This window comes from Dipodomys merriami, unplaced genomic scaffold, assembly GCF_024711535.1.
Source record: "Dipodomys merriami isolate MVZ:Mamm:240054 unplaced genomic scaffold, mDipMer1.0.p SCAF_263, whole genome shotgun sequence".
Classification (NCBI taxonomy): domain Eukaryota; kingdom Metazoa; phylum Chordata; class Mammalia; order Rodentia; family Heteromyidae; genus Dipodomys; species Dipodomys merriami.
This window is the reverse complement of record NW_027204082.1, coordinates 640,246-657,744: the sequence shown is the minus strand read 5'-3', so window position 1 is coordinate 657,744 and position 17,499 is coordinate 640,246. Positions and strand designations below refer to the sequence as shown.

At 38.3% G+C, this 17,499-nt stretch overlaps 1 protein-coding gene across 1 annotated transcript in view; it reads left to right on the top strand.

Moving 5' to 3' along the window:
• The window catches only part of LOC138837134 (dimethylglycine dehydrogenase, mitochondrial), a 63,280-nt gene that overhangs the window by 33,474 nt on the left and 12,307 nt on the right, over positions 1-17,499 (top strand). The window contains exons 12-14 of the mRNA XM_070035924.1: positions 1,469-1,686; positions 3,359-3,516; positions 6,024-6,083. Coding sequence (XP_069892025.1) covers positions 1,469-1,686; positions 3,359-3,516; positions 6,024-6,083 — 436 coding nt within the window. The remainder of the gene's footprint in view (positions 1-1,468; positions 1,687-3,358; positions 3,517-6,023; positions 6,084-17,499) is intronic.

Here is a 17,499-nt window from a genome sequence, read left to right as displayed (position 1 = left end):
ATATTTTTTAAATTTAAGGTCTTGCTTTCCTGTCTAGGGTGCACCTGGATCATGGTCCATTTATTTTAAGCTGCCTGGTTATAGCTGCAATGACCAGGGCACCCTTCCCCACCTAGCTTCTTTCCTTTGAGATGGAGTCTTTCAGACTTGTCTGCCCAGGTTCACCTGGAATTGTGATCCTCCCAATCTCAATCTTCCTTGTAGTTTAGGATGACAGTCATGTACTCCTGGGGCCAACTATATGTCTCATGAACTTTTCTTCTTAGATTGGCCTCAAACCATGATCCTCCCATTCTTAGTTTCCCAAGTAGTTAGTATTATAGGCATGAACCACCAGCACCTGGCTGAAGAACAACTTCAATTCTTCCATCTGGTCATTTTGAATAAATTTTGTGTCTTTTGTAGCAAATTATTTGAAGTGAAGACCCACTTCTTCCAAAAGGCTATTTATTCATCAATTGGATTTAATGGTTCTAATAATATTAACTTCTATTTATTAAGCATTATCAATGTGTTTGAACTGCCTTTAACATTACATCAACTAATTCTCCTAATATTTTGTAAAGTATGTATTATTCTCATTTTCAGATGAGGAAACTAAGGTTTGGGTTAAAGTAGCTGGCTCAGGGATGTCACATTTAACATATTTGGCTTCCTTGTATTATTTTCTTCCTGTGTGGTACTTGGTGATTGCCAACTCACAGCTAAATCATTGGCCTACCAAGTAGAGTCTTTGCATGAATGTTTGATCTTCACTATGTGGTCTTCAGTGTTCCAAAAATACTCATGATGTTGTTATTTATTCAATGTCTTACTCTGACAGGGTATCACCATAGGAATAAAATGATTCAAATTATGTGCTTTAAGATAAGATATATTGGGTTCTGAGTAACTGAGCTTTACCTGAATTCAGACAACCAGTGTATGTTATATTTGCATAGTTCTAGGTACTGCTCAATAAATTATTAACTAGCCCTATAGCTGGGTTCCCATAATTCATCATGACTTAGAAATTGAAACTCAAGTGTTTATCTGTTCCTTGTGATTGTCAAAGCAATTATGCATCTAGTGGCAGACTCATTATTAACCTTTAGCAACAACTAGTATGTCTTTTCAGTACAGGTATTAGAGAAAATTTGGGTTTAAATTAATTTTTGAACACTCAATCAATAAATGCAATAGAGCTGTCACTATTTAAAAGTAGTATTTGGCAAGCTCATTTAAATCAAAGGTTCATTCTGTACTGTGGAAAATTGTCTCCATATTTGTAAATGGTGATTTAGGAACACACTTAACATCTCAGAAACTTAGTTTTCCCAGCTTAAAAATATCAGATGATTGGGTACCATGACCCTGTGGGGGCTTTCTGATCATTCTAGACCCAGTGCATGTGTCAGTGTATAGAAATAATGTTAGCACAATGCATTATTCAAATAATATTTATACAATATTTATGACTCAAATGCAGATGGATTGAAGAAGTAGCAATCAAAGGCGGCTATGATGTCGAGATTAAAAACATAACAGATGAGCTTGGCGTCCTTGGAGTTGCAGGACCGCATGCAAGGAAGGTCCTTCAGAAACTGACCTCTGAAGATCTTAGTGATGATGTTTTCAAGTTCCTTCAAACCAAGTCTTTAAAAGTTTCCAATATTCCTGTCACCGCTATTAGGATATCTTATACTGGTAAGACTTGGAAAGCAACCTAGAGTAAGCTTCTGGAATTTAAAAAGGAGATGCCACCAGAAATGGGTGTTTACATGTGTGCAAATACACACACACACACACACACACACACACATATACACACACGGTGAAGGAAGATTCCTTCTGCCCAACAGCAAGTGTCTCTACTCACTTCTGGTCTATGGAGTGATTCCACAGATTTATAATCGTGGCTTCTTTCTGAAAGGCTAGAGGAAAGAGTAGGAAAAGGATGGCCATTGGAATAGTTGAAGTATTCAGGGCAACAAACTCCACTTAGCACTATCTCCCAGAGATAGTCTCACTTAGAGACCATAGCGTATGTACTAACTTCTCTACTAGAGCATTGCCACTTCTAGAGGGTGTGCTCAAGTAGGAATCTTTCCCCTAGCGGCCAGCCTTGCACAGGGAAGGTATTTGATATAGAATGCTCTTCAGTTCCCCAGTGGTGTTTTGGTACATTTCTGGCTTCCTCTAGACCTGCTGATCCCTTCACTGAGAGAGTGCTTTGTCCAGGTGTTCACTCAAGGACATGTTGCTTCTATTTGTGTCCTGGAAGAGCACATCCATCAGCGCTTCAAGGAGATTATGCAGCGTTACAAGTCATAGTTCTTTCCAGGGCTTCCACTCTTAACTTAAAACCATTCTTCCCCCAGTCTTGGCAAAAACAAAATGACCAGAATAAGCAAAGCAAAACAAACAAAAAAGAATGAAAAATAAGTAGGACCATTTGGATTAGGTTTTCTTTTCTTTTTTCTTTTTGCCCACTTCTCTAATGATGAATGAAACGAGCAAGTGGGGAAGGAATGGGAGTCAAAGAAGATGATGGCTACCCCATAATGAAGATAATTTGAATAATTCTAAGTAAATTGTGTTGGTTTTTTGGATTCTTTTGTCAGTACTAGGATTTGAATTCAGGGCCTCACACTTGCTAGGCTATTGTGATGCCACTCACCATGTCTTCAGCAGTTCTTTATGCTAGTTATTCTTGAGATAGGGTTTTACTTCCTGCCCAAGTATAACTTGGGCCACAGTCCTCCTGTTTTTCACTTTCCATCATTGCTATGATGACAGGCATGTACTACCATGACCAGCTAATGGCTGAGAAGAGGGGTTCTCAAACTTTTCTTTCCAGGCTGGTCTTAAAGTGCAATCCTTCCAATCTCAGCCTCCCAAGTAACTAGGTCTATAGGTATGAACCGCCAATATCTGGCATGAGTGGATTGTATATTTTATGACTATGATTCTTGGGTTAGGTGTCTAAGCCTGGAACCTCCTATCCTGATAAAATATGCCATGGTAATGACTCACCTAGTATCAATGTCCTGAAAGTTGTCAAGTGTCATGTTGAAGCTGGAGCCAAGAATGGAGGGTAAATCCTGCCCTATGGTCTTTTTTCTATCCTAAGAAGAGGTGTTGTATTTCCCACCCTCTGTGTGGGAGTCAGGATTGCATGACAATAGAGTGTGATGCTGCCAGCTCCTTTGTAGTGCCATCTTACAGCAACTTTTCTGATAAGGTGTTCTTTTAGAAAACCAACCATGTCTATAGTTCATGAATGGACTTTCTCCTGGCTCTATATAATTTGGTTCATGCACATTAGACCTAATGAAAACTGTTCTTACTCTGGTGTGATCCTGTGGGTTTATTTCAGGTGAGCTGGGTTGGGAGCTGTACCACAGGCGAGAAGATTCTGAGGCACTTTATGATGTTATCATGAATGCTGGCCAAGAAGAAGGAATCGACAATTTTGGAACATATGCCTTGAATGTCTTAAGACTAGAGAAAGCTTTCAGAGCCTGGGGATCAGAGGTTTGAAATGCTAGCATCTTCATGAAAAGCTTATGTTCATTGTATCTAATTTTACTTGAATGCTGGTTTTCACTACATATTAGCATTCCTTCTGGATGTAAGAGAAATGACATACTACCAGACAATTTTACCTAATGAAGGGAAGGAGTTTTTCCTCTAGGTTATCCTCTTGAACATTTAGTAGAATTCTGACATAATGTTTCTGTTTGCTTTTGTTTCTTTGCCAGTATAGGTGTTTGAACTCAGGGCTATCTGCTTGCTAGGCAGGTGCTGTGCTATTTGATTCATGCCTCCAACCTTTTTAAGCTCTGTTTATTTATTTTTTATTTTTTGTCGGTCATGGGGCTTGAACTCTGGGCCCGGGTGCTGTCCCTCAGCTCTTCAGCTCAAGGCTATTACTCTACCACTTGTGCTACAGCACCACTTCTGTTTTTTTGGTGGTTAATTGGAGATAAGAGTTTCACAGACTTTCTTGCCTCGGCTGGCTTTGAACCACAATCCTCAGATCTCAGCCTCCTGAGTAGCTAGGATTACAGGCGTGAGCCACCAGCGCCCAGCAACCTCTGGTTATTGTTGAGTCTTACTTTTTGCCTGACCTGACCTGCTGTACACTTCTTGCTATAGCTGAAACAACAGGTGCCCCTAATCATGCTGAGGCTTTTCTGCTGAGATGGTGGTCTTGTATATTTTTATTAACCAAACTGGTTGGAACCTCCATCCTTTTTATTTCCACTAGGAGATCAAGGGGCTTGTGGTCTGGCTCAATGTTTATTCAGCCTTACTTTGTCTGGCTTGGGCAGAGAACCTAGACATCTGTCTCTGACTGTGAGGATCAGGCCTACCTCGTGGGATTTGAACATGACCTTTCAAAAGTCTCTCCTATCTTCACAGTTTCTTCTCATATTTTTGATGAATTGGTACTCCTTTCTCCCCATCCCCAGGAGCAGAGATAATTAAGAATTTCTATTTGTAGATTGTGTACATTTCTGTTTGTAGAGTATATACATTTGTATATGCATGACTCCAGGAAGTTAGTGTCATTATTCCTATTAAACAAGCAATCATACTAGATTGAACCACAGGGTCCAGATTACACAATAAGCAGCCAATATATCTCCGATTCTATACTTCTACTTTATATCCGATGTGACAGTATTGGATCATTACCTGTTTTTAGATTCTCTAGTTGTTTCTGTGGAAGACATTGAGGTATTAGTCCTAAGAAGCGAGATAAGGAACAGTGATAAAAGATGAATTTCAGAGTTTGTCCTCTGCTGTGTACTAGCTGTGTTTCCCAATCTCCCAGAAGCCCTGTTTTTCTGTGAAATGAAATATTTATCCCACAGAATTAACACAGATATTAGAAATAGCCCACAAGAAGCAGGCACAATATAAACATATAGTAATTTGGAAGCCAAGAAAGGAGCCATTGGTAATTTTAGACTATAGCAGAAGCAAGTGGACTTGTAAGTAGAGAAGCATCTTAGTGAAACTGAAAAGAAGCCTGCATGAAAAGTATTTTCTGTGGGGGTCTCAGCTTATAACAGGGCCTTAGGCAAGCAGCAACCAGCTACCTGTACAAAAACAGGACAGCTCTTTCCCAAGACCCTAACAAATGAAGCAGCAGAAGAACCTTTTGGGAGCAAGACGTTTCTCTGGCCTTGATCGTCTGCTGTTTTCCTTTGGGAGCTCAGCGCCATCTTGGGTCCTGTGGTGTCTCAATAGTGCCAGAGCGCCCTCTGGTGTTATAACCATCAATTTTCTCTGCTTTGTTTTAACTTTTTTTCTTGAACATATTTTGACACTTTGAGCAGATAAAAAATATTTTTAAAGTAGCTCAAATTGATCAAGAACTATGAGAGAAAAATATGTCCTATAAGATGATCTTATGTTCATTTGGTTTATGTATGTTCTTTATTGTCTTTAGTGTTTAAGTACCTTTAGATCAATTTCCTTACAGTAAAGGAAACAGCAAGATAGAGAAAAAATTTGCTTCAGGTCTATCAGCAAATATTGGCTTTAACATTGAATTAATATCTATTATAATGATTCACCCTATTTGAGAAGACTGAGATTTAGCCCTACTATTTCCCTTTTTCTTTGCTCCTCTATGGAAGCCATTTTCCTAACATCTGCTTTTTTCTTTATCTTGATTCCCAGACAATTGCAGTCTCAGCATTTTACTGAATGCTCTTTCCAACTCAAATTATGTAAAATTAAGTGAAAACTAAGTGAAAGCATCATGTGCTATCCTTCAGATATTTGTTAAAGCTAAAGAGCTATGGAAACATACTGTGACTTTTAGTTTCTGTGTTTGCTTGAAACAAAAGGTAGTGTTAGCCAAAAGGCTACATTTGAACATAGATTATAAAACTTTTAGAGACCAGTACTCCATAATTTTTCTTTCTCAGAATCTGTATTCAAAAATCAGTATTCTCCTTCCTTAAAAAGTATTATATAAAGTGACTGGCACTATCTAAGATCTAATATGTGTGTTTCCCTTTCAGATGAATTGTGACACAAATCCCTTTGAAGCTGGACTGGACTATTTTGTCAAGTTAAATAAGGTATGTCTGCATTACCAAATGTGCTTGAAGTAAATACTAAAATTATGACATTGTTTTCTGGCAGAGCCATACTTTAAAACTTAAGCAAATATGATATAGAGGAAATGAACATAAATAAATTGAGCATAAATGCTCAATTGTTTTGTATCAACACTTGTCAAAATTTGATCAGTTCAAACTGTTAGACCATACTTGTTGATTTAAGAGAGAAAATTCCACCATCTTTAAAAGCTATGTTTATAATCAAACTTAAAAAATAGTAAAACTAGTCTGGGCCCTGGTGGCTCATGCCTATAATCCTAGCTACTCAGGAGGCTGAGATCTGAGTATCATGGTTCAAAGCCAGCCAGGGCAGGAAAGTCTGTGATACTCTTATCTCCAATAAACCACCAGAAAACCAGAAGTGGTGCTATAGCTCAAGTGGTAGAGTGCTAGCCTTGAGCTGAAGAGCTAAGGGACAGCGCCCAGGCCCAGAGTTCAAGCCCCATGACGGACAAAAAAAAAAAAAAAAAGTAAAACTAAGATGGTGTCAATCAGATTTCAGTAGAGTTTCTTGTAGAAATTGTGCCATGTTGTTTATGTTACAGTACTTCTGGTGGCCTAGGAAGTTGCACATTAGCTAAGCAAACATTCTGCATCATTGATTCTCCTGCTGTCTACAGCATGAAGCCGCCTTGGTCTTACTAAGCATCTTTGTATGTAACTGAAGCTGCTGAATCCAAGCAAATGACATTTCAAATGTGCCCAGCAATAAATTGGTATTTACTGAGAAGCCAGTACAGGCCCAGAGAAACATAATTGATATTAATACTCCAAAAGCAGCCCTTACATCAGTGGTCCACAAAGTCTGGTCCTCAGCCTAAGAGTCTCAGCGTTACCTGGGAATGTGTAAAAATGCAAAGGCTAAGATCCAACCCAGGTTTACTAAAAGCTGGACTCAGGCCAACAGATCTGTGCTTTGGGAAGTCCTTGTAGGAGATTCTGATACACCAAGGATTTGAGAAACACTGTCCCACATAATTATGTGAAAGTATGTCATTAAAAAGTATGTCAGGGGCTGGGATGGCAGCTCAGTGGTAGAGTGCTTGCCTTGCATGCTTGAGGCCCTGGGTTTGATTCCTCAGCACCACATAAGCAGTAAAAACCAGAAGTGGTGCTGTGGCTCAATTGGTTGAGCACTAGCCTTGAGCTGAAGAGCTGAGGATAGTGCCCAGGCCCAGAGTTCAGGCCTCATGACCAAAAAAAAAGTCAATCCACTGTGGCCTACTTCATCTATACAAGTCCTACAAACACAAATGAGGTTTCCCCATGGAACAGTGCGCAAGTCAGTACAAAAGAGCTCGTTACTGTTGGTAGTATTAAAGGCTGGGCACAGCAGCTGCTGCAATTTAGGGTATTTACTAGAATTCCCAAATTATAACTGTCCTGTCTTTGCTGCTTGGGTAAGCTAAAGGCTACTTTTCCAGCCTAGGGGAATATAATAACCCATGCAAATGAAATGGGATAAGGAAACATTTTAATGTCCAGTATCAGTTCCCAAATTCTGGGCAAAAATAGTAACATAAAATATGTTTATTCATAGTCCTAGATTTTAGGGGAAAGAAGCTAGGGTTTTAAAGGGAATATCTTTCTCTATATTTTTCCATGGCTTCTATTTTTATGATGTGCCATCTGCCTCCAGACCAGAGAAGGGAGGTGCTTGGAATTTGGGCAGGTCCTAGTGGCAGATTGTTCCTTCTGACAGCAGAAGTCTTTGCTCGACTGTTTCAAATACAGATCAAAATTACTGACTCTTGAGAGCACTAAAGTTCTACTGTTGGTCACCAATAGCTGGATGGAGAACTGATGGTTTTTGCTTCAGTGTTTGGATAATCTTGTTTGGGAATAAGACTTTGATAACTGATGTCTTCATACTGAAATGGATTTTTAAAAAACTTTTATGATTATTAGTAGGTATGGACTATTTGTTTCTGATCTCTTATAAATGATATGCTCAAATAGGTTCAGCTCTGAAGGAAGTTATTTAATACTAATTTTGATCGATGGCATTTAAAAAATCATTCTGAAGTGTTGGTTCTCCTTCAGGTGTCACAAAGTTAATTCTTAATGATTTTATTGGGTTAAGTTCCATATAGCTCAAATATCTAGACCTAAGCCAGGTCTTTTAAATTATGTAGAGTCAGGAAGTTAGTTGGTGTCAGTCTATTCGTGGCAATGCATATTGATTTCCAAGGCACGTAAAAATATTTGACCAACTTGGTTTAGGTGCTGTCTGTTATTTTCTAACAATTTTATCATAGCTTATAGCAGTCTATAAGTGAACAAGGTTCCTGAAAACATTGCAAGCTAAGCTATATAACTTGATCATTCAAGCCCTGTGCCTAAACCACAAAATACTACTCATTTAGTGTACAAAGATATTCCCTTTTTTATATTTTTTAAAAAACATATTCCTTTCAACATTCAATGGAAGATGTCCCATAACTTTAAAAATAATAATAATATACAAGCCTATATTGCTTTGGAAAATTGATGCTTTATGAAAAAAGAACCTACAGCTAATATAGAGAGATAATAATATTTGCCACCTAAACAAAACACTCCCTCCCTGGAATTTTACAATTGGTTGAAATCAATTCCTTTCTTTCCTCTCAAAGCAAATAGGTAGAATTTTCTGGTTGACCCTCAAGTGTATGACACAATGATTGTAGGAGTTGTAGTGTGACAGAAAGAGAGAAGCAGATGGTCAGAATTAGAAGGGCCCTGGGGAATACACTGGGCCTTCTCTTTGATAAGGGTGACAAAACTGAAGCACAGAAGTGAAGTGACTGGAGTCAGATCATTGTTTCAGAGCTCTGATCTCAGTTTGGAACTTCCTCACCCACCACTTTCCCAACAGGGTCCTTTTCCAAATGGGCTTAGCAGACTTGAAAAACTGCTCAGGAATTTCTTTCTTTCTTTTTGATTGTAAAATTTGTATACACTTACATCTGTTATCATCAATTTTGCATTTTATAGAAGAGTTAATTCAGCTCATTTTCAGAAGGAAAATGACTCATTGAGAAGATGGGCTGTCAGCCTCATTATGGTGAGCTGTGTTCTGGTCAAAATCAGTATGAATATAGGGAAAAGAAAAAATGGAGTACTGAAGAAATCTTTCCTTACAAAGAAGAAGGTGTGTGTGTTGGAGGGAGACAATGCTGCCATCTTTCCTTCCTAGAATGGCCCCAGCTTCAGCTTTTACCCCTGGCTTCTCTGAAGTAGATAGACTGATTCACTTACTAACTATTTATTAGGCACCATTTACTAAATACCTTGCTAAGCCTCAGGTTGAAAAATATACTTCTGATGGCTCTCACGTTTCCTGTAAGTGGAAAACAGATTTTCAGGCTCTTCAGAATACTGCCACCTTGTGGAAGTGAGTCACAGAGCTCAGAGAGGAAACATTTCAAATCAGTAATACAAGTAAATACAATTAAACAGAGACATTTGAAAATCTACTATAAGCCTCATCACCTGAAGCAACTCACAGCATTGTTCTAGATGGTGTTTCCATTTGTTCCAAAAAAAGTTAAGCTGAGGAAGAATCAGTGTATTTTGTTTTTGTTGGAAATGGAAGAAATGCATTAAAGATGATCAAAGGGAAAATCAGCTGCTTTTGTATGGAGTCATAGGTTTTCTTGGAATTTTCCTCTAGGAATTACTGAATATTTGTCTATTTCTGGAGAATGCCTACCAACATCCTGAGACAACTAAGTACTAAATATAATGTGTTTAAACAGACCAGAATTTTTCTGTACATTATTCTTCCTCTTTCTTGCTCCCTCTATTGAGCTTCTAACCAGAAAAAATGTGGATATTGACTACAAATTAGAAGACAATACTGATTCCAGAAAATATAGCATCTTTCTTTGAGAAAATATTGAACTATTTGATAAGCAAAAACAAAACACCAAAAAAAAGACAAACTGGTAAAGAGTTAAAACACTTACCACTACTAGACTGACTATAATCGTAAGCATTCAATAAAAGTTATCTATTATTGAATCATCAATAATGGAAAGACACTACTGCTCAGATGTAGCAACTTAGGAATTACTACTATGTAATAATGATGATGGGGAAATCTGAAGCATATTGTAATAGAAATCAAGGAGGTTGAAAATTCATTGGCATTCAAATTTGGCTAAACATAAAATCTGGCATGTGATTCTTTTACATAATAGGTTGCTTTAAAATAATCCCAAGACCGAGATCAGTTTAAAAAGGATTGCTGGCTGGACATGTTGGAACATGCTTATAATCTCAACATTCAGGATGTTGAGGCAGGAGGATCTTAAGTTTGAGGGAGCTTGACCTGTGTAGGTGAGACCCTGTCTAAAAAAGACAAAACTAACTCCAAGAAATGGAAACGAGGGTTGTTTTTTTGTTGTTGTTGCTGCTGTATTTGTTTTCTTTTCTTTTGTCTTGTTTATCTGTCTTTGTGAGGGTAAAGGTGGACACAGAAATGGCACTGCTGGCTCACGCCTATAATTCTACCTACTCAGGAGGCTGAGATCTGAGGATGGCAGTTCAAAGCCAGCCCAAGCAGAGAAGCCCACATGAGACTCTTATCTCCAATGAATCACTCAAAACCCAGAAGTGGTGCTGTGGCTCAAGAGGTAGAGTGCTAGCTTTGAGCACAAAAAGGACCAGGGACAGCACCTAGGCCCTGGGTTCAAGCCCCACAACTGATGAAGCAGAGAGTCAGACAGACAGAGGCAGAGACAGAGAGAGACACAGAGAGAAACAAACAAGAAGCAATAGAGGGACAAAGGGTGAACAACTGTAGCAGTGATACTCACTGGATACTATGTTGAAAATGAACTGAACTACTTGTGAGTGGGGATGGGATGAAAAAACTGGGAGAGAGCATGTGAAGGAATGGGTAACATTGTCCAAAAAAGTAATGTACTCATTATCTGATTTATGTAACTGTAACCCTTCTGTATTTTTATTTTCTTAAAAATGAAAATAAATCATAAAAAGAAAAGAAAAGAAAAAAAGCAAAACCCTCTCTGGGATTCATCAATCAGTTTCATCTCTAATTCCCAGGTAACTCCAGAAAAGATTGAGAATGACTGTTTTAGCCAAAATGTTTTTTAAAAACTTATTTTATTGCAAAGATGCTGTGCAGAGGGGTTACAGTTACCTGAGTAAGGCAATGAGTGCATTACTTGTAGCTCATTGTTACCCCTGCCCTTGTGGATGTGGCCTCACTATCTCTTCCCTCCCCCACCTTCCACACTCTCCTCCCCACCCACCCCCAAAGTTGTAAAGTTCAGTTTCCAATATATTGTCCGGTGGGTATCATAATTTTGTTGTTATTATTAAGGTGTTGTACATAGGGCTACCATTTCATAAGTCACATAATTAGTACATTTCTTTTTTGGACAATGTCAACCTTTCCTTTATTTTCCCTTGGTTTGAAAACTTTCTTGTTCCTTTCCACAAGTTGTATAGTTTATTTTTCAAACACTGTATATTGAATACCATTAATGCACTTGTTCACCCTCCTTTTCTCTTTCCCCCTTTGCCCTCCACTGAAGAGGAAAAAAAAAAACACAAAAAAGGCAAAAACAAACATCACCATCAATTAAAACCCACATTTCCATTTCTTGGAATTCATTTTGATAAACAGTACTTTAAAATATTCAGAGGATGGGGCTGGGAAGTTGGCTCAGTGGTAGAGCGCTTGCCTTGCATGCATGAGGTCCTGGGTTCGATTCCTCAGCACCACATAAGCAAAAAGAAAAAAGCCAGAAGTGGTGCTATGGCTCAAGTGGTAGAGTGCTAACCTTGAGCTGAAGAGCTGAGGGACAGCGCCCAGGCCCAGAGTTCAGGCCCCACTACTGGACCCCCCAAAAATAATGTTCAGGGGAGTTACACCTTTGGGTTTCTCCCCCAAGGGTATCCTCTTTTAGTCTGTTGGTGAATGCCTAGAGTCCTATATTGGGTATCATGTCCACTTATATTTTAGATCTAGCTTCCACATATGAAAGAAGACATGCACCATTTGTCTCTCTGAGTTTGGCTTACCTCATTTAACATCATTTGTTTTAGGTCTATACATTTCCCTGCAAATGACCTACCTTACACTTTCTAAAGAATGAATAAAATATATTGTGCATATATACCACATTTACTTGATCTACTTATCTATTATTGAAGGGCATCTAGGCTGTTTCTATAATTTGGCTATTGTGGACAGTACAGCAATGAACATGGATGCGCAAGTGTCTTTACCATATCCTATTCTAGGTAGACGTCCAAGAGTTTAGCCAAGGACTTTTAACTCACTGGACATTACTATTCTGAAGAACTTCAGGAATTACTTGATGTCCTTCCCCAGTGGTTCACAGACAAACAGACAAGATCACATGGGGATTTCTCAGGCTAGCCAAATTGTTGAGTACTATCCCATATCCCCAAATTACAAAACTGCAAGACCCCACTTGTTAAAACAGTATGTTTCAACAATATTGATACAGTTGATCTGAGACCTATCTGATAGCTTTCCTAAGCCAATACATGGTGTTCCTGTTTTCTTTTCTTCTCTTTTCTTTTTCCTCTCTTCTCTTTTCCATTCCTTTTCTTTCATTTCCTCTTATTTCTTTCCTTCTTTCTTTCTCTCCTTCCTTTGTTCATCTCTTCTTCTCTTTTCTTTCCTTACTGTACTAAGGCTTGAACTCAGGACCTTGTGCCCTTGCTCAGCTTTTATGCTCTCAGCTGGTTCTCTACCCCTTGAGCTATATCTCCACTCCAGCATTTTTGCTAGTTAACTGGAGACAGAGACTAGGGGACTTTTCCACCTGGGTTATTTCAATCTTGGATTGGCACATCTCAGCCTCCTGAGTAGCTAGGATTACAGAAATGAGCCACTGGCACCCAGCTCCTAATTTCTTCTTCAAGCACTACAAAAAATATCTACTTGTCAGAGGAAAGGGGGATTAGGAAGTTGTTTGTTTTTTAATTCAATGAAGATCCAGAGCTACTGTCTTAGTGCTTTTAACCTAACAATAGCTGTGGTCCTGAGAATAAACAGGAAAGTAGAAAATAGGTTGCAGGAGGGGGTCAGAGCATAGTGGTGGACAGTCCATAGTGGACCTTGACATACGCGTGATCAAGCCCAGGCTCTCTCACATGCTAGGAAGTACTCTACCACTCAGCTACAATCCCAGTCCTGATTTTTTTAAGTCAGTCAAATCCTTGCTGTGTGGTTTGAGAAAAACATTTGATTTAATTTTGCACCTAAGATGCCTAATCTGCAAAGTCTAAAATTCGATGAAATATCACTTAGCACATTGATTGAAGATATTGGTATCATGTCATGTTTATGAGCCATATAAATTTAATTAAACCATCTTTATCATCTTAGCCATTTTCACTGCTGAGTGATAAGAGAAAAGGAAGGGAAGGAAATGTAAACTGAAGCGTAGTTTATCATTCCTGAAACACCTGTCAGAATATACCAAACTAAAGGCTATTGGATCATTATCCTCATATATATCCAATTTCAGTCATGAAACAATACTTTATTTCTATCCTAAAAACAGAAGTGTGCTGCAAACTAACTGCTTTAAAATTTTGGAATCCATGGAAACTCAGGTCTTAGAATAAACTGAAGTAATTTTTTTGGATTGCTTTTATTTGTATTTTAATTTTAACAGCATAATTGAACATGCAATAAATTGAGATACTAAAACAATTTGAGAAAGATAATACATATACCAAAGAAACTACTACTACAATGAAGAGAGTGAACATATATCCCTTGCTTCTGGAGGGTTATTCATGCACCTTGGTAACACTTGCTTCCCAACCCTCCCCACAGCCCATCTTCTCCAGCAAACATTTGTCTTCCTCTTCTACTGTAGATTTTGTTTGCATGTTCTATAACAAATACAAAAGTATATCAATGGAACTATACCATATGTACTCCTTCAAGGTTGGGGCTTCTTTTCACTCAGCATAATTAGTTTGTCACATGTATCAACGGTTCACTCTTTTCTATAGTAAACAGCCTTCCGTTTCATGGATAAGCCAAAATTTGTGTATGTCCATACACTTTCTCTCTTGGAGAAATACGTAGGAGAGGAATAAATGGGTAAAATGGCAAGGATATGTTAAGTCTTAGAAAGCTTTCTATTTTTATCTTCCTTTAAAAGGTTTTATTTTTGCAAAATCATGTAGCATTTTATATTTTGGATTTTTTTGTTTTTGTTGTTTGTTTTTGTTGGTCATGGAGCTTGAACTCTGGGCCTGCCTGCTGTCTCTCAGCTCTTCAGCTGAGTGCTCTACCACTTGAGTTGCAGCGCCACTTCCAGTTTTCTGGTGGTTTATTGGAGATAAGAGTTTCATGGACTTTCCTGCCCAGGCTGGCTTTGAACCTCCATCCTCAGATCTCAGCCTCCTGAGTAGCTAGGATTATAGGTGTGAGTCACTGGCACCCGGCTTGCATTTCATATTTTGTATCTTTACCACTACCTCTATATCACTGTCAAATGTTTGTGCTGGTTAGTATTTTTTTTTAACATTAGCTGTTAGAGCTATTTTAGTGATCTCATTGTAATTTTATTGCCTTAGAGAGATTTCTGGTCCTGGAGCTGATACTCGGGGCCTGGGCCCTGTCCCTGAGCTTCCTTTGCACAAGGCACTAGTGTTGTACTACTTGAGTCACAGCTCCACTTTCAGCCTTTATGGTCACATACTGGAGATGAGAGTGTCACATACTTTCCTGTCTGAGCTGGTTTCAAAGTGCAATACTCAGATCTCAGCCTTCCGAGTAGCCAGGATTACATATGTCAGGCATGAGCCACCAGTGCCCAGCTCTTTTGTCCTTTCTAAACACAGACCCAGCCACTTAGACTGGGTCTTCTTCCTCTTGATCTCCAGAGAGAGAAGTATATTGCACATATTTTTTTTTTTTTTGGTCCAGTCATGGGGCCTGAACTCTGGGCCTGGATGCTGTCCCTGAGCTCTTCAGCTCAAGGCTAGCGCTCTACCACTTGAGCCACAGCGCCATTTCCAGCTTTTTTTTTTTTTTTTTTTTTTTTTTTTTTTTTTTTTGCTTATGTGGTGCTGAGGAATCGAACCCAGGGCCTCAGGCATGCAAGGCAAGCGCTCTACCACTGAGCCACCTTCCCAGCCCCATTGCACATCTTTTATGTGCCTGTCTCCTAGTTCCTGTCTCTGTAAAGTGCCTGATCAAATTTCTTAACGTGTGTGTGCGTGTGTGCGTGTGTGTGCGTGCATGTGTGTGTGTGCGTGTGTGTGTGTGTGTGTGTGTGTGTGTGTGTGTGGCACATATTAAGGCTTGAACTCAAGCTCTTGCATGGCTTTTTCACTCAAAGCTGGAGCTCTACCACTTGAGCCACACCTCAACTTCCAACTTCTTGGTGGTTATTGAAGATAAGACTCTGTCAGATTTGTCTGCATGGATTGATTTGGAACCTGAATCCTCAATCCAGGAGCACCTAATTATCTCTTTATTATTTTAAATGTTATAATTTTTATCCCCAACACCTAGCTCAGGGCTGGTACATCGAAATATGAATATTTTAGGAACAAGTTCTTTATAAGGTATATGCTTTGAAATACTTTTTTCACTCTGTGTCTTATCTGTTTATTTGTTTTTACAGTGTCTTTCAAAGATCAAAGTTTTTAATTTTTGAATTTTAGTCTTTATCAATCTTATTTTGAATGAATCATGTTTTTGGTTCCTATCTAAAAAACCTTTGCCTTAACCCAAAGTTATAACTTTTTCCTGCAGTTTCTTCTAGAAATTTTACCATATTGCAATTTACATTGAGGTCTGTGACCCAATATTAGTTAATTTAGTGTACGGTCTGATGTATGAACTTATGAACTAAGATTTATTATTTTTTGCACATGTATCTCCAGTTATTTTTAGCATAATTCATTGAAGATTATACATCTTTACCTTCACTGTCTTTCTACTATTATAAAGAACCAGCTGTGCATATATTTGTTGGTCCTATTTCTGGACTCTGTTGTGTTCCATTTATCTGTTTGTCTTTCTTGGTCTGAACACCACACTTTTCTTGATTACTATAATTTAAATAAGATAGTGGTTACAATGAAAAACTGTTCTTTTTAAAAGTTGTTTTGGCCATTGTAGGTCCTATGGATTTTCCATAAATGTTAGAATCAGCTTATTAATTAAGAATAAACATACATGTTGGGATTTTTATTAGAATTCCATTGTATCTATAGGTCAATTCAAGTCTTTCAATCCTTGAACAGATATGTCTCTAATTCAGTCGTTTCAATTTCTTTCAAAGCTGCAGCATATGTCTTGTACAATATTTACAGATTTTTCCTTAAGTACTGAATTCATGCCTCCCACCCCAAGAATTCAGTTGTTGTTCTTCCACTCATTAATTCTAAACCTAACTTATTTTTGTTTTGTCCCTTATTAAATGAAGAAAATATTCACCTATAAGTTTGTTATAAGTCTTAGATAAGGTAAAATGTCGTACATCATTGAGTGTTAGCTCCTTTCCATCTGATTGAATTGAATAAAAAATTAATAATTTAGGGAAAAGCAGCTAAAAGGGCTCAGCAAGGAAGAAGATCTTGATCAATATTGAAGCTCATTTCTTCCTGCTCCTGTTTCCTTTTTTTTTTTTTTTTTGGCCAGACCTTGGGTTTGGGTTCTGTCCCTGAGCCTCTCTGTGCTCAAGGATAGCGCTCTACCACTTGAGCCACAGCCCCACTTCTGGCATTTTCTGTTTGTGTGGTACTGAGTTGAATCCAGGGCTTCATGCATGTTAGGCAAGCACTCTACCACTAAGCCACATTCCCAGCCCCTCATTTTTTATTTTTTATTTTTCAGTGGTAGTGCTCGGGACTGGATTCAGGGCTTCATGCTTGCTTAGCAAGCACTCTCAAACTACTCTTTCAACTCTCTTTAATAAATTTTAACTTTGCACTTAGACTTAAGTACTATATTTAAAACACCAACGGTTCTCTAGCCTGGAGAGAAAAACTCTAGTCATTTCTCTGTTTATATGGGCAATTGGTGCCTGGCCCGTCCCTCACCCCAAAGTCTGTCAATGTTTAAGTGTCTAATACAAAATAGCATATGCTTATAACCTTGCAATATCTAACCATCTACTTTAAATTACCTCTAGATTACTTACAATGCCTAATATAATATAAATGCTATGTAAATAGATGTTACACATTATTGTTTAGGAGATGATAAGAAAAAAGTTTGTACAAATTCACTGTAACTGCTGTTTCTGAGTATATATAAAACATTCAGGAAATATGTGTATGTATGTATACATGTGTATATATGTATATGTGTATATATGTGTGTGTGTACACACACACACACACACACATATAG